Genomic DNA, 24,268 nt, shown 5'->3' on the forward strand with positions numbered 1-24,268 from the left:
TGTAGTACGGTGTTACTGTAGTTTTATTTTTGTACTATTTTTGTAGTATTTCTGAAGTAATTTTCATGTAGTTTTTCCATACTAGTATTTTTTTAGTATTTCTGTAGTACTTTTGTTGTATTCGAAAGTAGTTTTTTTTGTCCTATATCTGTATTATTCTTGTAGCATTTTTGTATTATCACAGTAGTTTTATGATAAAAGTATTTTTGTAGTATTTCTGTAGTATTATTTTTGTTATTATTTTTTACAATCTCTGTTGTATTTTGTAGTATTTTCATATAAGAATGTTTGTTGGATATCTGTAGTATTTTTGTAGTACAATGTTACGGTAGTTTTATTTTTGTACTATTTTTGTAGTATTTCTGAAGTAATTTTTATGTAGTATTTCCATAGCAGTATTTTTTTGTATTTCTGTAGTACTTTTGTTGTATTTCGAAAGAAGATTTTTATGTTCTATATCTGTAATATTCTTGTATTATTAAGGTAGTTTTATGATGAAAGTATTTTTGTAGTATTTCTGTAGTATTATTTTTGTTATTTTTTTTACTATTTCTGTTGTATTTTGTAGTATTTTCTTATAAGAATGTTTGTCGTATATCTGTAGTATTTCTGTAGTATTTTTGTAGTACGGTGTTACTGTAGTTTTATTTTTGTACTATTTTTGTAGTATTTCTGAAGTAATTTTCATGTAGTTTTTCCATACTTGTATTTTTTTAGTATTTCTGTAGTACTTTTGTTGTATTCGAAAGTAGATTTTTTTGTCCTATATCTGTAATATTCTTGTAGCATTTTTGTATTATCACATTAGTTTTATGATAAAAGTATTTTTGTAGTATTTCTGTGGTATTATTTTTTTTTACTATCTCTGTTGTATTTTGTAGTATTTTCTTATAAGAATGTTTGTTTTATATCTGTATTATTTCTGTAGTATTTTTGTTGTACAGTGTAAATGTAGTTTTATTTTTGTACCAGAATAACGGGAGGAGGAAGCTCGTTGATGTTTTTTCTTTTTTTCTCCAAAGTTGCAACAGTATTGTTGCAAATTGCCGTTGCTTAACCTCAAGATTGTGTCAATACCAAATTTACGTTAAAGAATCTTGTTGATGCAAACGAGAGACAAATGGCTACATTTTTAATTCAAAATTTACGTACAGAGAGTCATCAGCACAGCCTAGAAAATCATTGTCTGCTCTCTGCTCAGTCTGGACAGACGTTTCCATTTTGTGATACTACAGTGGAGCAAGCAACATTATGGAGGACTCAAAGGAAGGGGGGAGTAATGATCAATGATGCTATGATAAAAACAGAAAACACTGAGCTCCAAAATGAATTAAAAGATAAATAAATGAAATAGTAAATATACAAAAAGTAGTAATACATAAAATACAACAATATTTCAAAGATACAAATTATGCAAAAAAAGCATAAACAAAAACATAAAGGACAACCCGGGCACTACTCTCTCTAACTCTTGTAGCATCTGTGCTGTTGGCAGAAAAAAAAAGCTACTGGAAGAGTTCTAGGTTTGCCGAGTGGTAAAATTAATTGAACAAACACCAGAGTCAAAATGTCTTTGAACAAAACCCGGCGATTTTATAAACAATGAACAAGACAATCGACAGTATTTAGCATACGTTGTCAGAACCAGAACAGACGGAAGACCCAAACGCGTGACGTTTTCACACCAAGCTTTATTCTCGGAAGCGGAGCAGTCAAGCGTGGGAACACAAATAGCAGTGATTCGGCGATCGCTGGGCAGAAGAAGCGGGGCATAGAAGTCAGGCGCGGGAAAATAGGAAGCCGGGGACAGATGAGCAGGATACCGGACTGGACGGGACAGACGGGATCGATACCGGAGACAGGATGCAGGATAACGAGGCTTGGATCAGGGATCGATACAGGATACAGGATACGGCACAGACAGGATCGATAATGAGCAGTATACCGGACAGGACGGGACAGACGGGATCGATACTGGATACAGGATAACGGGGCTTGGATCAGAGATCGATACAGGATACGGTACAGACAGGATCGATAACGAGCAGGAGCAGGTCGGTTACAGAACGGGAGCCAGAGTCAAAAGGCTTGCCTTTCAAATTGCCATATGATTACTGATTCGGGGCACCTGCGGCTGCCCCGGTGGCGCCAACAGCCCTGGTGGCTGATTGGCTCCTTGCCACTTTTTAAACTCCTTGTTACCGACGTCCAATCGTTGCGAACCTTCAGCTCCCGCTAAGCCTTCCGAACCTGACTCCCTGTTTTTTGACTCCCGTACGTTTCCCGGCTTTGACCTGTTTCCGTTTGATCACATCTCTGCTCCTGCGCCCCGACAACCCGACCTGCTTTTCCCTCTTCGACACCGCTATCGCTCGCCAGAGAAGTGCCATTTCCGCGTCCCGAGCGGCCTAAGAAACTAACGCAATTGGGTTCCCGTTTCCGTTCCTGGTGCCTGACACAATTGCGGAGGTTCATTGACGGACTGACAAGGAGTGACTGGAAGTGTTGAGTTTAAGTAGGAGGGGAACCTATCAGGAAACGAGCAGCAGCTGGAGCCAAATGAGGCACAGGCAACGGGCAATCATGACATACGTCTTTTTTTGTTTAACAGGTTTTACGAGAAATCATTAAATAGGTTCATCTTAGTTTACTAACCTTATTTTATTTTATTTCAATTTGACGACTGGACATCTACTCTTAATTTCAGTTAACCTTATTATTAGTCGCAAAATCTATATCTTTATGCTCAATGATGGGGCTTTAGAATCAACCTAAATCTCTTTTGTGTCAGAAAACAATACACTTCAAGTTTCAATGATAATTGAAATGAATGACAACAAAGTTCGTTCGAAGAGGTCGTAAGCCGGGATGGGAGAACAGGCGTCTGTCTCAGGTCGTAGCCGGAGACAGACGGGAGCAAAAACGGGACAGGTGGGAGTCAGGTTCGAGAAAGGCTTGCCTTGTGCACACAGAGGTTCGCAGACGGACTGACAACAGGGGACAGACAGGACTGGGTTCAAATACTGACAGGGAGCCAATCAGAACCTACGGCGGGTGAAGCCAAATAAGCGGGCACAGCTGAGTCACATCAGTAATCATCAGGGTTACTTTAACTTGATTACTTTCAATGACTTTTGGATTACTCCAATACCAAATATGCTAATAAAAGACAAATGAAACTAAATATGAATAAAATGATGACTCACAACACGTGGTAAGCTTTCTCTCCTGGCTTTGATCTCTTTGATCTCTGGCAAAACTAACATAAAATGCGACAGAAACAAAATGAAAATAAATCCCAACAGCTTACCAACATCTTTTTTGCCGTTCCATGTATTCCGTTACTCCCCAAGCCTGCACAAAATGGAGTCATTTTATTCATATTTAGTTTCTTTTGTCTTTTATTAGCATATTTGGTATTGGAGTAATCCAAAAGTAATTGAAAGTAATCAAGTTAAAGTAACCCTACCCAACCCTGGTAATCATGACATTTGCCTATTCATCCTGACATTTTTTTTTAGCTTATTTATCTCTTCAATTCTTTATTACGCTAATCTTTTTATCAATGACGATAAAGACAGTTATTATTCAATTGAACGACTTTTCCTGTTTTTTGATGGAATTCAACTCAAGCAGATTAGAGGTGCAGGAAACAGCTCTCCAGGTCTGGTTCTAATTATGCCAGACCTGCAGGACTACCTGCTGTTTCGAAGGAAGTCAGTCACAGGGAGAAGTCCCGATGACTTCCATTCTGTTCGGAACTCACGGGCCCTTTAGCCGTGACCTATTTACCCGGCAAACGTTGTGGAAATCTATTCCTCATCAGCTTCCTTCGCGTGTTGTATTTAGACCACACAGTTGTGGTCGAGTCTTTGCGACGACAGTATAAGCAATTTTTTGTATGTGGGTACACAACATAGCGTACATATCTTTAAAGCAGTGTTTTCGCAACCTTTTTGGAGCCAAGGCACACTTTTTCCATTTAAATCTTGAGACACACTATTTAAAAATGAATTGCTGGCACCAGTTTATTACACTAATATGTTGGTAGCTCTTACTGCACTGTCAATCTCAGGCACCTTATAGTTCGGTGTGCCTTATGTATGAATATTACTATTTTTGGGGGTGCGCCTTATAATGCAGAAAATAAGGTATTAAAAACAACAAACCCAGCAGAATTGGGGCGTTTGGTGTTCTTTTTAAGCTTAAAGGGACACTGTGTAATATTGAAACCATTATTTGTCGCTGTAACGAGTGCTACGAACCAGAGGGGCGAATATAAAATTCATTTGGGTTTATTTTTGCTGCAATTTGTAATTATTCTATATTTTTAACGTGCTTTTCAAGTTTTACTATATATTTCGTTCTTGTTTTCTAGAAAACTTGTGTTCACTTAAAACGATTAAAAAAAAAAAAAAAAAAAAAAAATATATATATATATATATAAAAAATATATAAATATACATAAAATATACATTAGATGAAATATAATAAATGAATATCTTATATATATATATATATATATATATATATATATATATATATATATATATATATATATATATATATATATACAGTATTTATATATTTAAAATGACCTGTTTTGCTCCTGACCACATCTGCTCTCCCGTCCTGGCTTACGACTCGTTTCCGACTCTGATCATGTTTCTGCTCTCCCTGTCCCGGCTACCGACCTGCTTTTCTGCTATGGAAGATCCACTTCCGTATTCGGTTCACAATACACCGGTTCGTGGGCGCAGCCCTTCCTCTTTCTTTCAATAAAACTTTTGGTGAAGGTTACGCAATTGGGTCCTGATTCCGTTATGGTCCTGACATATGCCACTAGTGGGAGTTGGCTATAACAACCTACATAATAGGAATTAAAATATGGAATTGCAACATAAATAAACAAACAAACAAAGACATGAAATGATTTTTTTGGCAGGTGGGATGAAAAAGCTTGCAAAGCCACATATGGCCTGCGGGCCATATTTTGCCCACCCCTGATCTAGAACAATAATAAGATAAACTGAGGCCACACCATACACTGCTTGTAAAACACTACTATAAAGTACTGTAAAAGTCATAAGTAATTTAATACCCCGATTGCAGATTTGTTGCAGAGAGTGAGTACAATAAATAAATATAGAAGTCAGCATTTTTCACAAAACAACTCCTCGGAGGAAACCGTTTTTTTCACTCCAGTAGAAAAATCTGCTCTTTCACTTCTCAATAAGCGAGTGGGTAGCTGAAAAACGAACATATTCTCTACTTCAGGGGAAAAAAATATTTGGCTTCCAGACCTCAAGAAAGCTAAGCTATCCATTTTCATCACACACAAGCAAGTAGGGCAGCACGGCGGGGCAGTGGTTAGCGCGTGTGCAGGCACAGTCCAAATCCAGCTACCAGAGTTTGTATGTTCTCCCCGTGCTTGCACTCCAGTTTCCTCCCACATTCCAAAGACATGCATTTCAGGTGGTTTGGCCGGTCCAAATTGTCCCTAGGTGTGAATGAGAGAGCGAGTTGTCTGTCCCTGTGTGCCCTGCGATTGGCTGGCAACCAGTTCGGGGTGTCCCCTGCCAACTGCCCGATGATTGCTGGGATGGGCTCCAGCACCCCCGCAACCCTACTGAGGATAAGTGGTGCAGCTAATGACATGAGATGAGACACAAGCAAGTAACACGATCCTTTATTAGCAACTTTTTGAAAATTCTATCTTGTTTTGTTGTGAAAGGATAGTGGGATTGTGGACGTGTTCTTAAGGATGGGCTGGGCACCCGTATGATGCGGCAGGGGTAAACCAGTGAAAGCTGTCGGGCCCTGCTGTTGAACAAGAGTGTGTTGTGTCACCCTGACCCGAGTGACATGGCCGCTTTCTGGTGTCCCATTTCATCTGGAGGGACGAAAGCATGACCAACTTAGGTGCCGAGGTGCCTAACTTGTTTGGGTGTTTGGGCATTTGGGTTGGCCATGGTCCGAAAAATTTTGTGTGTGTGTGTGTTTTTTATTTTTATTTTTTTGCTATTTTTTTCCCTTTTATTTTCTTTGTTATTTTATGTGTTTGTCTTGCTGTCGGTCACCCCTCTTGAGGGATACGGCCAAGGTAGATAGATAGATAGATAGATAGATAGATAGATAGATAGATAGATAGATAGATAGATAGATAGATAGATAGATAGATAGATAGATAGATAGATAGATAGATAGATAGATAGATAGATAGATAGATAGATAGATAGATAGATAGATAGATAGATAGATAGATAGATAGTTTTCACCCCACGAAAGCATTTGCCATAGACCTCATCACTTCATGCATTATGCAACATCGATATGACAAACAGATTCAAGTCTGGTTCGGTTCAAGACTTTTGACACCAGACTGTCATGGACTGTCATTTCGAAGCGCATTTGCATAAATGAAAGGCGCTAACAGCATTAATGCTTAGTCACACTGTAGGATGAAACACAATTTACTCCGATTTTTGAAGCATTTCTTCAGCAAACTCCAGCAGCACAGGAAATCTGAGTGTCCTCTTCTTCCAAGAGTCTGGGATTCCTTGGAGGCCAGTCTGCATAGACATAATCAAGAACAAGATGTCATGATTACTGATGTGACTCAGCTGTGCCCACGCCTTTGGCGCCAAATGCCGCGGACTCTGATTGGCTCCCGATCAGTACTAAAACCCAGTCCTGTCTGTCCCCTTTTGTCAGTCCGTCTGCGAACCTCAGTGTATGCTTTTTTCGATCCTGACTCCCACCTGTCCCGTTTTTTGCTCCCGTCTGCCCCCCGGCTTTGACCCGTTTTTGATCCTGACCACGTCTAGTCTCCCGTCCCGGCTTTCGACCTCTTTTTGTCCATGACTACGTCTTCTCTCCTATTTGTGGCTTCCAACCCCGACCACGTTTTTGCTCTCTTGTTCCAGCTACCAACCCGTTTTTATCAGTCCCCGATACCGCCATCGCTCGCCACAGAAGATCCACTTCGGCGTCCGGAGCAGATTCCGAGTGTCAGAGCGACCTGCTTCACGCGTCCAGCGAACACCGGATCGTGGGCGCAACCCTTTCTCTTCCTTCAATAAAACTTGTGAGAAACGTAACGCAATTGGGTCCTGTTTCCATTCTGGTCCTGACACAAGATTTTATTTTGGTGCTTAAATTAGCATTTATTTATGCATTAATTTATTCCTTAATTCATCCTTTCATGTCTTTGTTTGTTTATTTATGTTGCAATTCCATATTTTTTATTTATATTATATAAGTTGTTATAGTGGGCAGCACAGCGTCGCAGTGGTTAGCGGGTGTGCGGCACAGTTCTGAGGTCATGGGTTCGAATCCAGCTACCAGCCTTGCTGTGCGGAGTTTGCATGTTCTCCCCGTGCTTGCGTGGGTTTCCTCCGGGCACTCCGGCTTCCTCCCACATTCCAAAGACATGCATTTCAGGTGGATTGGCCGGTCCAAATTGTCCCTAGGTGTGAATGAGTGAGCGAATTGTCTGTCCCTGTGTGCTCTGCGATTGGCTGGCAACCAGTTCAGGGTGTCCCCTGCCCACTGCCCGAAGACAGCTGAGATGTGCTCCAGCACCCCCGCGACCCTACTGAGGATAAGCGGTGCAGATAATGGATGGATGGACGGATTTCGCTTTCAACCGGTAACTATCAAATATCTAGTTGGATCCGGCCATCTCTGTCTGTCCCTCACCCCCTCATACACCCCCCTCAAACACAAAGCCTATGCAAAAAGGACAGTAAAAACATCTTCTTTGTTCCTTTATCTCTTTGTTTTCTTTATCCTCACTGTAAAATGTGGACCTGGAGTGCCACGTCCAATTTCGTTGTCACAATATATTCAAACCATGTTGTAACAATGGCAATAAAGGTATATTCTATTCTATTCTATTCTATTCTAATAACTGCATCAGATTACGTTTTTAAAAGTAACCTTCCCAACTTTATTGTTTAGTATGCTGTGTGTCCTTTCCCCCCCTCTAATTGTTGGCAGGATGCATTGTGTCTTGCTGCTATGATGTCATGGGGGCTGACACAGCTATATCTTTCCTACTGCTACACTACGCGCCCCCACAATGGAAACAAAAGCCAGATCAGAGTTAACTCCTCTGAATCATATGGCGGGGAAGCAAATTCAAATGGGACTCCTGTTGATTAATATCATGCGTCCGGAATTTGCATGTTCCGACATTCTCCATGCGGATTCTTGACGTGAGCTTCAGGCAAAAATCCCAACAGCACAACTTTGTATGCTGGCGACTTTCCCGGATAGGAAGAAAACACTAATGGGTTTTTAAAACCAACAAGTTTTTGGCATTTTCAACTGCGTTTTCTCAGTGGGGTAGTTTGACCCGTTGCCATTCTAAACTGTGCTGCACGTCATAAAAGTGTGACAATTGATGTAACATTCATTCATTCGGAAAGGGGGAAATTATAACTTCAGGGGCTGTAGTAAATTTATAATCCCAAAGGTGAGAACCACCAGGAAAAGTATGTGTGTGTCTGTGTGTGGAGTCAAGCTCTGGAACGGTTTGCAAGACGAGCTCAAACAATGTCCAACTATTCACGTGTTAAAATTTAAATACAAAAAACATTACTGGCGGAATACAGAGATGAAGAGATTGGGAATAGTGCGTCTACAACTATGGTTAACTTTGTTGTTATTGTTGCTATTGTTATATCCAGGGTTGGGTAGGGTTACTTTAACTGGATTACTTTCAATGACTTTTGGATGACTCCAAAACCAAATATGCTAATAAAAGACAAAATAAACTAAATATGAAATAAAATGATGACTCACAACACGTGGTAAGCTTTCTCTCCTGGCTTTGATCTCTTTGATCTCCGGCAAAATTAATATAAAATGCGACAGGAACAAAATGAAAATAAATCCAAGCAGCTTTCCAACATCATTTTTGTCGTTCCAGGTATTTCGTTACTCCCCAAGCCTGCACAAAATTTAGTAATTTTATGCATATTTAATTTCTTCTGTCTTTTATGAGCATATTTGGTATTGGAGTAATCTAAAAGTAATTGAAAGTAATCCAGTTAAAGTAACCCTACCCAACCCTGGTTATATCATCACTGTTATTATTAATATTATTACTATTGTTGTCATTATCATTGGTGTATTTAATAGGGAAGATGAAGGGGTAGAGAAAATAAGCATCTGCCTTATACTACCCCTTTTTGAACATATTATGTAACATATTTTGTTGTTGAGTTATTGTTTTTGTCCTGTTTTTATTTTAATGTTCTAATTGAAGTTTTCATTTAATAAAAAAAAAAAATGCACGCGAATAGTCACTATGGCGCATGTGTTAAACTCAAAGCCCGTGGCTAAATGTGCTCCACCCCATCATTTTAAGTGGCTTGTGAGACAATGCCGAGAGAAGCACGAGAGAAAAATAAGCTGATTTACTTGCAGTTTTGAATTTGTCCACTGGATGTCACCAAAACGCCACTCACAAAGCACCCGTTGTTAGAGGTAAGATCGGGCCTAAAAAATCCAGCTTGGTATTAAAGCCTGAACTAGCTCCAGCCTGACAAATTAACTGGATTTGCAGGACAAAGCTTAAGAGCAAATGTGACATTTCATATTTCATTTGTGAGGACTCGGGAGGAAGAGAGTTGATTAATGATAACAAATAAAGCCTATCTTTTGCAACACGATCTAAGTTAAACATGACTGTATGAACATTTACGTCTTTTATAGTTCCATCTCCGCAGAGGTTACATTAATCAACAATTTTAAATTACTAACGGATTCTTACTGAGAATTGACGGTAACATTTTAAGGCCGGGTTAAAAATTGCCTTTCTGTCTATTTGTCACAATCACCCGGATCGGGAACACCTGTGTTCAGGATTTGGCGCCAACAGCCAGGACAGCTGATTGGCGCACCCTGTACATTTAAATCCCCAGCTTCCAGTAACACTTTATCCGATTGTACTATGCGATCTGTTGCCATCTGCTCAGAAAGCCCGTACCTCCGACTCTTTGCCTGCCTCCTGTTTTTCTACCTGATCTCCGTTGCCGACCCATTTCCGAATTTGCCTACGAACTGCCCTGCCCGCCTGACTCCTGATCTCTCTTCCGAACACAACGACGCCCTTCTTCTCCAACCCCAACCAACAACACGACGACTATGCCTGTCCGCGACCATTCCCGCCAAGCCTTCACCCGCCTGTCAAGTCTCGACAATCCGTCAAACAACGGATCGAAGATTCACGTCTTGTCATTCCTTCCTTCCAATAAAAACCAAGAAACGAGTGCAAGTGATCTCAGTTTTCCTTCCGTCCTGCCTGACACTATTTGAATGTCAGTGCTCTCATTTTTCCTTTGTCAGTCCGTCAACGAACCTCTGCCCTGCAAAACGTGGATTTTGACTCAGTCCTGTTACCTGTTGGTATTTCCTGTCCGGTATGTTCCCGTTTATTTTGTCCTGTTGAATATCGGTCTCCGGTTTCGTTCCTGTCTAGTTTGTCCTGTTTAATTTTGATATCCAGTTTTGATAGCAGTCCTAAAATAAAAGGCTTGTGTGAGAAACGTCACACATTTGGGTCCTGATCCTGTTCCGGTTCATGACAATAACCATAAAAAACGAAAATCCCTTACAAACCTGCAGGCTTGTAATGTGAATATGGAGGTATTCGTCAGTTTTCAGCCACCCCCCACATTTGTACCTGTGCCCCGAAGCAGGCTCCGATGAAGGCGGCCCGGCTGGCGGTGCATCCCCCGCAGCGCATGGTTTCCCTGACGGCTTCTTCCAATCGGCTCGACGTCAGGACTCCGTGCAGCGCGCCTTGGAATGCACCAGGCAAAGCTAGACGGAACCATCATTTTAGTTTCACTAGTGTAGGGCACTAGTCCAGTGTTGGGTAGGGTTACTTTAACTTGATTACTTTCAATTACTTTTGGATTACTCCAATACTAAATATGCTAATAAAAGACAAAAGAAACTAAATATGAATAAAATGACTAAATTATGTGCAGGCTTGGGGAGTAACGGAATACTTGGAACGGCAAAAATGATGTCGGCAAGCTGTTTGGATTTCTTTTCATTTTGTTTCTGTCGCATTTTATGTTGGTTTTGCCGGAGATCAAAGAGATCAAAGCCAGGAGAGAAAGCTTACCACGTGTTGTGAGTCATCATTTGATTCATATTTAGTTTCTTTTGTCTTTTATTAGCATGTTTGGTATTAGAGTAATCCAAAAGTCATTGAAAGTAATCAAGTTAAAGTAACCCTACCCAAACCTGGGCACTACACTTCACATGAGGATGTATTGTTGCCACCTCCTAGCCTTGTAAAAGTCTAGACTTTAAACGCAGTAGGAGGGGGAGGGATAAAAAGCCAGTTGAAAGGAGATCATTAATGCAGGGATGAAAGGCTGGGACAGAGGGGGCACGAGTTTTGCAATGTCATCAGTCTATCTGATCCTTACCTCATGTGTTGGTGAAGAGAGCTGGGATGAGCTGCTGGGGTGTCTTGGCTAGGTTGGCCTTCACCTGGCGGATTTGTGCTTTTGCACAGAGAAAATGAGTGTTATTAAGCTTTGTGAAGACTTTTTTCAGCTTTTAAAAGAAAGCAATGATACCTCTCCATATGACAATCACAAAATCGATGTACGAGTTTTATTTGGAAGACAAATCTTTTCATAAAACGGGAAATCCAAGTCATAAGCCGTCCCAGAGGTTACCACTAAAGACTGCTCACCGTTTGTGACTACTCAATGCCGGCATTAGCTCATTCCAGTTTGCACATGCAGTCTAGTCATGTTTATTTGTATGGACCTTTATCACAAGGAGTCTCAAAGGGCTGCACAGATCAAAGACTATTATAATACCATCCCCTGATCTAAAACCTACATGAACGCAAGGAAAAACTCAAAAACCTCAAGTTAAGTGAAGTCAAGTCATGTTTATTTGTTGCCCCCTTAATCACAAAGGGTCTCAAAGGGCTGCACAGACCACAGATTGAAGCCATCACAACTACCGTATTTTCAGCACTATAAGGCGCACCTAAAAGCCTTTATAATACAGTGCGCCTTATTTATGGATCAACATTATTAAGTCGCAAAGTCTTCCAACTAACTTGCAGCCGCCGACTCGATTTTCCCCCGAACGCCAATATGTCCGCGGTGTATGCTGGGATTTATTTACCGGCGTTTCATTGGCTAACCAATGTGTCAATCACCATTTGAATCGCTCACCATTGGCTAAAGTTATTCGGAGGTCAAGGGGCGGATCCTTTTTATCATTTACAGGCTGGCATAGGCTTAAACGGCAAAACAAAGCCTGCAATTGGCCGAAAAAGATGTGTCAATCATCAGTTGAATCGATCACTATTGGCTAAAGGTATTTGGAGGTCAAGGGGCGGATCCTTTTTATCATTTACAGGCTGGCATAGGCTTAGACGGCAAAACAAAGCCTGCAATTGGCCGAAAAAGATGAATGTGTATAGCACGTGGTTGACGGCATACAGAAAGCATTTTTTACTATTCTGTATTTGTAAATATTTTATTCTCCTGGATTTACTACACTCACGGATATAAGAGGACCATGTCTGCACATTATTATGAACACAACGACTTCAGTGAGCTATTCCGGCTATATATTATCCCTGTATCTTGTTTCAAAATGAACGCGATGTTTCTGTGATAAGCGGTGCAGATAATGGATGGAATGGAGTGTCTATTTTTAAATTAAACTCAATTCCAAGTGTTTATCGTCATATGCACAGTAAAGTTGCGAGCGAAAAAGAAAATAGAAGCTAAGGAATGGTTGGCATTTCTTGAATCCCAAGACTTTAACCTTCCGAATGATGGATCGGTGCATTTGAGTGACATCGTACGGTCACCGCATCCGCACGTGTCTACGACACGTATTTGCTTCTTTGCAAGCTTTGGGAATGTTAAGGGGGTAATAAGTTGGACTGAACTATCCGACTGTTTTGTCCACGTTCCCATTGTTGCGTCTTATAACCCGGTGCGTCTTATGTATGTCAAAAATAGGACCAAAAACTATTTTTTCGGGGTGCGCCCTATAACCCGGTGCGCCTTATAGTGCGGAAAATACGGTAATTAAAAAAGTAGCAGGAAAATGGAGAGGGAGCGCACAGAATGGGCACATACAACATACAGTAGCATTACCTTTGACCAGATGATCAAGCTCTTGCGGGTTCTGTCTTTGCGGATCATTCAACTGAGCCAAAACAGCTTCCAGAGCATCGGAACTTGGACCATTCAGGATGAAATGTTCCAAAAACCTGACCGCATGCATAAAACACACAAAACAGTTGTGAATTACGACTTTCCCCTGCAATATAAAACCATCCGTTAAAATGCCTTACCTCGCTGCTGCCAACGTCACAGCCACACACATTTCGTTAGTTTGGGTGACTCTTATCACTTTCTCCACCTTAGCTAGCATTTCTTTTTGCCCGGCATAAAAAGCCACGACCGGAGCCAGTTTGGTGACGCCGTCCATTTGACAGTCCTTATCGCAACCTCAAACACAAGGAAGAACATTAATGTTATTGCTTATCCTCAGTAGGGTCGCGGGTGGAGATGGAGCCCATCTCGGCTGTCTTCGGGCAGTGGGCGGGGGAGACCCTCAACTGCTTGCCAGCCAGTCGCAGGGCACACAGAGACAAACAACTCACTCCTAGGGACAACTTGGACTGGCCAATTAACCTGGAATGCATGTTTTTGGAATGTGCAAGCATGGGGAGAACATGCAAACTCCGCATGGGGAGGCCGGTAGTGTTGTGATTGCCAATTTGGAGCACCTGCCGCGGCTTGATTGGCGCCAACAGCCCGGACAGCTGATTGGTGGACACTCCCTGTTTAAACCCCCAGCTTCCTCTTGGTCACTGTCAGATCGTTGCGAACTGTTGCATTCCGCTCAGTGAGCATTCTCGTCCGACTCCGTTTTTGCTAGCCTCTTTTCCTGTCTGATCTTCGTTATTGACCTGTTTCTGGACCTGATTACGCCCGTTCTGCCTGCCCCCTGTTACCTGACCCGTTTTGCCCCGTTATCTGCCTGCCTCCTACCAATGACCTCTCTTTCGAACACGACATCGCCTTGGATCTCTAGCCCTGGCCAACAACTCACTATTCTCGCCTGTCTCTCTGTCACACTCCTGTTGTCCGTCAGTCCTCGGATCAAGCAAGCAAGCCTTACTTTCCCTCTCTTTTCAAATAAAAACTGAGAAACGTGCGCTATTGAGTCCTGTGTCCGTTTCTGGTCTGTGACAGGTAGCTGGAATTGAACGTGGACCCCAGCACTCAGGGACTGATGGGCTAACCACTCATCCTCCGTGCCACCCTTTGATATAGACATATAATAATATCCCTCACTATAACGCGGTTCACCTTTCACAGTCTTGCTGCTATACAAGTTTTTTTTATGCAGTACGTTCTGCATTCTAATTGGCCACTCTCATGGTAATCAATAAATACACGTTTACAGGTACAATGTACAGTACTTTAATTTGTTAAACGAATGCTTGGGCCTGCAAAATGGTTTGTTCTTTGGTTTGGTTATTATAATTCAATAAATTACTCTTAAATTTTAATAATAAGAAATATATTAATAAATGATTGGTAAATAATTTAAGTTTTAATTGGATTTGTTTTTATTCTGCTTGTTTATAAATAAAGAGTGTTGTTCTGGTTTACTATTGGACACCTGCAAAAGAGATTGCATAGGATGCCAAGGTTGTTCTTCAGTTTGACTGCTATGCACTGTTTACATCATTGTCCCTATTGGCTAACCCTTATGCATTCTTTGATGCCCACACCCTTTAAGGCTCATCAGTTTTTCGTAACTTAGGAGATTTAATAAAAACTAAGTGCTGGGGGGGACCCTGTTGTCAGTCTGTCTGGGAACCTCAGTGTACACTAGGCAAGCTTTTTCAACTCTGACTCCCACCTGTTTTTGCTTCCATCTGTTTCAACCCGTTTTTTGATCCTGACCACGTCTACTCTCCTCTCCTGGCTCTCGACTTGTTTCCAATCCCAACCACGTTTTTGCTCTCCCGTCTCGGCTACGGACCCGTTTTTTCCGTTCCCGACCTTGCCATCGCTTGCCACGGAAGTCCCAATTCTGCCTTCAGAGCGACCTGCTTCCTGCGACCAGCGATCACCGGATCCTGGGTGCAATCCTTTCCTTTCTTCCCAATAAAACTGAGAGAAACATAACACGTGGGTCCTGTCTCCGTTCTGGTCCTGACATGTTTATACAGTTCTCTCCAGTTCTCCTTCCAAGTTGAAGGATCATTGATGCTTTCGCTCCTTAATTTAAATGTCTATCTACATAATAGTGTATCATGGATGATATTTTCTCAATACATACCAGTTTCTTTTTTGCCAGCATCCACATTTATGAAGAAAGCTTTGAGGCTCGCATGTCTCCAAGGACCATCAATTGGAAGGACGGCCTTGGGAGCTGGAAAATTGTATGATTTATTTTTAATAATACGTGCATTTTCTGCATTTCTCTGACTCTGGTGATGATAGGAATACTACAATATTGATTTACAATTGCACGATACAAATACTGTACCTCCTTTCTCACGGTAGGGGTCATTGAGTGGGAGGTCGTACACCGTCCCAGGGCCAAAAAACGTATAGAATCGTTGCGTCAAATCCTCCACGTTGACATCTGTCGACACACAAAATAGTAAAAATCAGCATAATTCCATTTAATGATTTTTCTATCGTATCCTGTTTTCAAACATTTTTTAAATGACGTATTTATTTATGTCTTCATTTTTTAATATTTTTGAAATGTGATTTTTTTCTTCTGATGATTTCTAAAAAGTGTTTAAAATTATTTTTTTTAAATGTAAATATATTTTATTATTTTCACATTATTATTAGAACTTTTATTATTATTATCATTATTTTTATTATTATTATTATTATTATTATTTATTATTATTATTTGTAATCATTATTTCTATATGCTATGTTCTGAGTGACTTATTTGTTCATTTGTTTTTTTTTTTAGAAATGACAATTTATTCTTTTATATACATATTTTAATACAGTGTTTTTTATAGTGTTATTATTTTAAGTTACCGATTCATTTATTTTTATTTTGTACATGACAAATTATTATTTTATTTCCATATTTTTTTATATATTTTCAAATATAAAAACAAGTGAATTATATTTTCAAATGTTTCAAAATATATGTTATAATTGTTTGTATTGTAAATCATCATTATTATTATAATCATTATAATAATTTTCACATTATCATAAGGTTATCATTATTACTGTTAAATTATTATAATTACTATTGTTATTATTATTGTTCTGTTTATTTTTTAATAACTCATTTATTTATATATTCATATTACGAACGACAATGTATTAATATCTACATATTTTGTAAAATCATGTTTTTAAAAAAACTATTTCTGAAATAAATATTTTTACAAATATAATGAAATATATTTGATTATTTTTCTATTAGGAATGTATTATTCTTTTGCACATTTTAATATTCTTATTATTATCATAATAATTGTTATTGTTATTATTTCCATTAGTATTATTATTGTTGTATTACAATCATTATTCTACCCATAATCTAAAAATGTATGATATATTTTTTTTATCATCATTTATCATTATCATTATCATGATCATTACTGTTGATATTTTGATTATTACTATTATTTTTCAAGATTCTTGCTGAAAATAATGACCCAAAGTTCAATGCTTTAAAAAACCAAAACAAAAAAACCAAAAAAGATTAAATAATAATAATGTCAAGTGATACCGTTTTGTACCTCGGCACTGTTTCAATGATTCCAAGAGGACGTAAGCCTGGTCCCCATAACAGGTCTGCTCTCCCGTCTTTCTGCGGTAAAAAGGATTTGCAGACTCGGCACGAAATTCCGGCGTGGGTTCCGCGTCAGCCAGAACTTCTCGGAGTTTCTCTGGATTGTAAATCCAGTGCATGGGCTGGGCTTCGGTGTAGAACACACACAGACCGAAAACAAGACCAGGAGGATATAAAATTGTATAATGGCTGGCAACGGAAAACTAACTGGAGCTACTATCGACTATTTGTGAGTCTAAGGGACATTGTGTGATATCTGACCACCCGGTGTCGTTGTATAAGGCGTACTGAAAACGAGTGCTCCAAAGCACAAAGAAGAATACAAACAGGGTTGGGTAGGGTTACTTTAACTTGATTACTTTCAATTACTTTTGGATGACTCCAATACCAAATATGCTCATAAAAGACAAAAGAAACTAAATAGGAATACAATGATGACTCACAACACGTGGTAAGCTTTCTCTCCTGGCTTTGATCTCTTTGATCTCTGGCAAAACTAACATAAAATGCCACAGAAACCAAAACAAAATAAATACAAACATCATTTTTGCCGTTCCATGTGTTTCGTTATTCCCCAAGCCTGCACAAAATTGAGTAATTTTATTCATATTTAGTTTATTTTGTCTTTTATGAGCATATTTGGTATTGGAGTCATCCAAAAGTCATTGAAAGTAATCCAGTTAAAGTAACCCTACCCAAACCTGAATACAAACTACAGAGACTGAAAACGACCAAACCTCACGATTTTTCTTCTCAAACTTTTGCCCAGCCTTTTGCAAAAATATACAAGTAAATAAAAAGAAAATGAAATAAGAAGTACAGAAAATATTTATCTATCTACCCTGGTCATATCCCTCGAAAGGGGTGACCGACAGCAAGACAAAACATACAAAAATAAAGTAAATAAAAGAAAATAAGATGATAAAAAGATAAAAGGAGAAAAAGTAGCAAAAAAAAAGAAAAAAAAACACACAAAAGATTTTTTGGACCATGGCCAACCCAAAAGCCCAAACACCCAAACAAGTTAAGCACCTCGGCACCCAAGTTGGTCATGCTCTCGTCCCTCCAGATGAAACAGGACACAAGAAAAGATAAAAAGGGAAAAAAGAAAGAACATTGAAAAAGAAAAAAGTAAAAGAAATGAATGGAAAAAAAGAAAGAAGAACGAAAGAAAGAAAGCAGCACAGAAAGATGGAAATATAAAGAAAAAAAGACAAAAAGGTGTCACGGTTGCCCATGTCGCCCAATGGGCCCCGCCCGTTTGGCACCAGCAGCGGCTCGTTGCCTGATTGGCTTCCCTCCTATTAAAGCTCAGTGCTCTCACTCATCCTTTGCCAGTCCGTCAACGAACCTCTGCACCCGCAAGATGTGGGTTTTGACTCTGTCCGGTCTCCTGCTTGTGTTTCCTGTCCGGTATCGTTCCAGTCTATTTTGTCCTGTTTAATATTGATCTCCAGTTTCATTCCCTGCTATTTTGTTCTGTTTAATTTCGATCTCCAGTGTCTGGTATCGTTTCTGTCTATCTCTTCCTGCTTATTATCCAGTCTCCAGTGCTCAATATCAATCCTGTCTGTCCCGTCCTGTCCGGTATCGACCCCATCTTTCCGATATCTGCTCGTGCAGTTGGTATCGATCTCGTCGGCCTATGGCTTCCTGTCATTTAACTCCAGACTACTGCTTTACGTCTTCCGCCCAACGATCGCTGAATCACTGGCGTTTTGGGTTAACGTGCCTGACTTTCCCATTACCCTGAGAAACTTCACGCATCTGGGTCCTCCTCCTGTTCCAGTTCTTGACAAAAATAGAAATAAAAGAAAACAAAAAAAAAGACGAAAGAAAAGAGAGAAGTAAAAAATAAATCATATCAGAGGTAGGTTGACCTCATGATACGTAAAATAAATACAAATTTCTTCATTTACTGGTATTTCAAAACATACACTACTATATAATAATCAATTCAGTTTTTTGTTATTATTCAAGGCATAATATTTTTTTTAACGACCGAAGATGATTTCACGACTAGATAATACACAATGTTCCTTTGAGATACTGAAATGAGAGCAACACCTCCCTTTCTTATCAGCTAGGACAGACACCTCACAGTGCATCTACCGTTGATGCAGGACTATTACAAAATAACTGGTAATCAAATAATATTTGGTGCCTAATAGTTAAGAATACAAATTCCATTCAATTCAATTTGGAGAAAAATATTAATGTCAAATTTTCTTTTCTTACTAAATGTTTCTTCAACACAATGAAAAATTCAGTATTTTGTAAATATGCCGACGTTAGATCTTTGATATTTTCGAACCATCTGATAGGTTGGTCGTTTTGGTTGTAACATTTCTCAGAATTCACTGTGTGAATATAACTTGTTTTTATATTCCTAAATATAAAAACAATCTTTCACACACACACACACACACACACACACACACACACACACACACACACACACACACACACACACACACACACACACACACACACACACACACACACACACACATGAAGTAACGTTTCAATAATCAGTCTAATTGCATCTTTTGTACGTTTATCAGTCTTGTACTCTTTTATTTTGAAGTCGCATTTCCGGTGTATTTTTCTGTTTCCTGTGTGAATAAAGTTAACTGCACACACGGGAGCGGGCAGTGCTGCCGGGGGAGTTGGGAAATGTATTTACCTTAATGCTTGTTTTTATTTGAGTAATTCTGCCAACATAGAGTTTATATAAGTTTTAACTTTAACACCATCAATGGCAATAAATGCTGACATTTGTGTCAGGATCATTGAGTTTTATCATACCTGCTGCATCTGCTACTGCGGCCCCAATGATGGCCCCAACGGCTCTCTCTTGCACACTAGAGGCCATCTGCAAAAATCATTCCATTCATACACACATACCATTTGAATAGAATAGAATAGTCAAGTCAAGTCATGTTTATTTGTGACGCCCTTAATCACAAGGAGTCTCAAAGGGCTGCACAGACAACAGACTATTATGACATCATCCCCTGATCTAAAACCTACATGAGGGCAAGGGAAAACCTCAACATGAGGAAAATGAAGAAACCTTGAGAAAGGACCAAACATGAGGTCATCTCCCATATAGAATAGAATAGAACAAAACATCACAATATAGAATAGAATAGAATATAAGAAAACACAACAATATAGAGTAGAATAGAATAGAATAGAATAGAATAGAAGAAAACACCACAATATAGAATAGAACAGAATAGAATAGAATAGGATAGAATAGTACAAACAAAATATAGATTAGGATAGAATAGAATAGAATAGAATAGAATAGAATAGAATAGAATAGAATAGAATAGAATAGAAGAAAACATCATAATATAGAATAGAATGGAATAGAATAGGATAGAAGAGTACAAAACAGAACAGAACAATATAGATTAGAATAGAATAGACTAGAATATAATAGATTAGAATTGAATAGAACAAAAATCACAATATAGAATAGAAGAGAATAAAACAGGAGAGAATAATAAAAAATAGAATAGAATAGACTACAATAAAATAGAACAGGACAGACCAATTTAGAATAGAATAGAATAGAGTAGAATAGAACAATATAGAATAGAAGAGAACAATATAGAATAGAATAGAATAGAATAGAACAGAACAGGACAGAACAATATAGAATAGAATAGAATAAAATAGAATAGAACAGAACAGGTTATCACAATATATAGAATAGAATAGAATTGAATAAACCAGGACAGAATAATATAGAACAGAATAGAATAGAATAAACCAGGACAGAATAATATAGAATAGAATAGAATAGAACAAAAATCGGGCAGCACGGCGGCGCAGTGGTTAGCGCTTGTGCGGCACAGTTCATGTCATGGGAACCTGTCGTGGGTTCAAATCCAGCTCCAGACATCCTGTGCGGAGTTTGTATGTTCTCCCCGTGCTTGCGTGGGTTTCCTCCGGGCACTCCGGTTTCCTCCCACGTTCCAAAAACATGCATTTCAGGTGAATTGGCCGGTCCAAATTGTCCCTAGGTGGGAATGAGCGAATGAGTTTTCTGTCCCTGTGTGCCCTGCGATTGGCTGGCAACCAGTTCAGGGTGTCCCCTGCCCAGTGCCCGGAGATGGCTGGGATGGGCTCCAGCCCCCCCGCGACCCTAATGAGGATAAGCGGTACGGCTAATGAGATGAGATGAGATGAGAACAAAAATCACAACATAGAATAGAATAGAATGGAATAGAACAAAACAGGACAGAACAATATAGAATAGATTTAGAACAACATTAGACTTGGCACTCCAGGACAACGTAATTAAAGATTAAAAAAAGAAAATAACATAAAAAGATTGTCAGCTTAAATCGGCAAACTTATTTACAAGTTAGTGCTTGGAGACTTATTTGTAGTAATAATGCAATAAGTAATGCAGTAAAATGATAACCTATACTCAAATGTTATATTTTGCAAAAGTAAAACAGGATTCTATCAATATGTCAACAAAGTCTCTATTCTTGAATATTGTCATGTGAAAAATGAATGCACTCACGTTTATTCCTACCTCGCCGTCTTCTTATGACCTTGTAATCCACTTTGTTTTGAAACATCGTCTGTCCCGCCCCCCCTTAAAAAAACAAGGGGGAGGGTAGCACTTGATAAGAAAGCTCCAATGACCAAACAGCAAATATTATATCTCGCTGATGCTTTCACCTCATTCATTTTTTAAACCGATTCCATGGTCGCTCATGATGTTAAAAAAGCTTTTTTGACGTCGACTCTGCGTATAGCTTCCACTCCACGGCTTCCATCCTGATGCTTTCCCAGCTGATCCTCATCGGTGATTCCGCTCCGATGAGGACCCTTCAAGGTCTGGCTGCAGTCCATTTGTCTCAGATCTCTCTTGGGAATCCTGAGACATTCATTTCTTTTATGGTCCTTTCAGCGGAGAAAATGGACTGCCTCAATCAATGACTGATAATAGCGGTTAACACAGAAAACTCAAATGCAGTTACGCTCTCTGACAAGTGGCAGTTGTGGATTGTCATTATTGGACTGAACCAATTATATTACTAGTGTGAGGAATACAAATGATCTGTCGTTACTATCTGCTGCGTTAGTGCGTTACTCATTAAATCCAGATAATGAATTCCAATGTTCTTTGACTGCTAAATATATCTGCATCACTCATTTTATCACATTTGACCCTCAAACTGCCAATGACCACAGTGTACAATGCGGAATTTCTCCTCATAGAGATATTCTCCCTACCATATCTACTCACATTTGAACCAAATGTATTTTTTTTTTTTTTTTTTACTGAAATCAGGGGTCAGGTTATTTACTCATATTTGGTTGTATACCATCAGTAGCGAATGGTAGAGAGTAAGTAAAAGAGGGGCGTGGCTTATACAGGAACAAAAAAACAACTTAAAACGAATGGAGCAAACATGAGCACAGAATTGATGGTAAAAGTATGCTGTATTTTGTCTTTTTATTGGAAAAATGATTTCAGCAATCAAACCTCTTGTGCGACAAACCTCCTCTGCGGAGTTTGCATGTTCTCCCCGTGCTTGCGTGGGTTTCCTCTGGGCACTCTGGTTTCCTCCCACATTCCAAAAAACATGCATGTCAGGTTAATTGGCCGGTCCAAATCGTCCCCAAGTGTGACTGAGCGAGTGAGTTGTCTGTCTCTGTGTGCCCTGCGCCTGGTTGGCAAGTTCAGGGTGTCCCCCTGCCCACTGCTCATTAGCTGCACCACTTATCCTCAGTAGGGTCGCAGGGGTGCTGGAGGCCATCCCGGCAATCATCGGGCAGTGGGCAGGGGACACCCTGAACTGGTTGCCAGCCAATCGCAGGGCACAAAGGGACAGACAACCCGCTCGCTCATTCACACCTAAGGACAATTTGGACCAGCCAATTAGCCTGACATGCATGTCTTTGGACTGTGGGAGGAAACCAGAGTGCCCGGAGGAAACCCACGCAAGCACGGGGAGAACATACAAACTCCGCACAGGTCCGGTAGCTGGATTTGAACCCACACAGGAGGTTCCCAAGACCTTAGAACTGTGCCGCACACGCGCTAACCACTGCGCCGCCGTACTGCCCCCACTAGATAGTTACTTTTGGAAAAAACATGCTACTTTTTGGTGTCAGATGGGTACCTTCAGGCTGTATATGTCCGAGAAACACCACAGGACGTGGTGGTCAAGGGCTCAGTGAACCGTGAACTGTGAAATAACTGAGCCACTTTTTAAATGAAGTAACTAGTAACTGTGACAAATGACTGTTTTTCAGGAACACACCCAACACCAGTGTTCCTTCTAAGCTGCGCGCGTGTGCAATTGCGCACTGCTCGCACATTCTCAGCGCACAAGAAAATCTTTGCTAATTAAGAAGCGAATTGAGTCAAAGTTACAGTGCATGAAGGTAAAAATACTCGGGTTCCCCTGACGTTGTGTCCTAAATGCGGTATTTTGAAGTCGAGTCGAAGTAGAACGAAGTTGAGTAAAGTTAGTAGAGTTTGTCGAGAACCGGCTTCTTTGGCTCGGCTCACTAAAAGGAACCGGCTCTTTCGGGTCCTAAACGGCTCTTCGGGTTGTTTCTGCTTCTTTAATCCCAACATGACCAAATATTATGTAAAACGATGCACAAAATGACTTAAAGGAAGGGGGGAATAGAACAAAAAAGAAAAAAATACCAAAATGAAAAAGTAGTGAAAAGCTGAGAGAAAAAGAAACAGAAGGAAGAGAAAAAAAGAAGGAAAAATTTTGAAAAAAAACAACTGAAAAAAAGAAAGAAATGTAGGAAAAAAGTAAATAGAGAACAAAAAGAAAAAAGTAACAGCTCAGAAAAAATAAACACAATGAGATTTTTTTTTTAAGGAATTTTTAAAAAAGTAGAAAAAACATGGAAAAAAGAAGAAAAAGTTTGTGTTGCATTCAAATAATTTCCAATGATATCAAGTGAATCTTGTTGCCAACATTGTACTTCCACTAAAAAATGTGATTAAGTACAGTTCTGTATCTTAGAACCGGCTCAGTAAGCCCCCAAAAATGTTAATATTATGCGACAAAATATATCAGGAAATGAAAAGAAATGGATATCTTGTGAAAGAATTGGAAGAACAAACGACGTTTGTAGGCCGTACAACCTTTGCGATAGTACATGAGTCAATTCATTCAAAAGAGAAAAAGAAAGCAAAATGTAACTTGATGTCAAGTTTTGGACATGTTTGATATTGATTTAGTTGCCACACTTGGGATTATGGTTGCTCACTGTTGCCAACCGACTTTGTGTGAACGCTCAGACTCCTGGAAAATTACAGGGAACATTGCCCAACACTGTATACAATATATTTGTTTTGCCTCCAAAAATACTGCTGAAGTGTTTGAAACCACAGTAAATG

The 24,268-nt window shown here is 39.6% G+C and overlaps 1 protein-coding gene across 4 annotated transcripts; it reads right to left on the minus strand.

Annotated features, from left to right (window-relative positions):
- Positions 1 to 5,673: 5,673 nt before the first annotated feature.
- On the minus strand, positions 5,674 to 21,483 carry LOC148348767 (crystallin J1B-like). 4 transcript variants are annotated; one of them, XR_015847706.1, is made up of 11 exons: positions 21,413 to 21,483; positions 19,675 to 19,741; positions 16,814 to 16,993; positions 15,577 to 15,675; positions 15,367 to 15,459; positions 13,361 to 13,517; positions 13,161 to 13,276; positions 11,454 to 11,531; positions 10,694 to 10,833; positions 10,411 to 10,530; positions 5,674 to 6,572 (listed from the first exon to the last, which is right to left on the minus strand). XR_015847706.1 is itself a non-coding variant. In XM_088322712.1 (10 exons), the coding sequence occupies exons 2-10, from the start codon at positions 19,739 to 19,741 to the stop codon at positions 6,474 to 6,476; spliced, it is 1,029 nt and encodes a 342-aa protein (XP_088178838.1). In that variant the 5' UTR covers positions 21,413 to 21,483; the 3' UTR covers positions 5,674 to 6,473. The 4 variants fall into 4 exon arrangements, 2 of the variants coding, with proteins under 2 accessions (XP_088178838.1, XP_088178839.1); XR_015847707.1 differs by having other exon boundaries at positions 10,630 to 10,833; XM_088322712.1 differs by lacking the exon at positions 10,411 to 10,530.
- Between the last annotated feature and the right edge of the window lie 2,785 nt (positions 21,484 to 24,268).

This window comes from Urocampus carinirostris, chromosome 18 (genome assembly GCF_059441175.1).
Source record: "Urocampus carinirostris isolate Australia breed hairy pipefish chromosome 18, RoL_Ucar_1.0, whole genome shotgun sequence".
Classification (NCBI taxonomy): Eukaryota; Metazoa; Chordata; class Actinopteri; order Syngnathiformes; family Syngnathidae; genus Urocampus; species Urocampus carinirostris.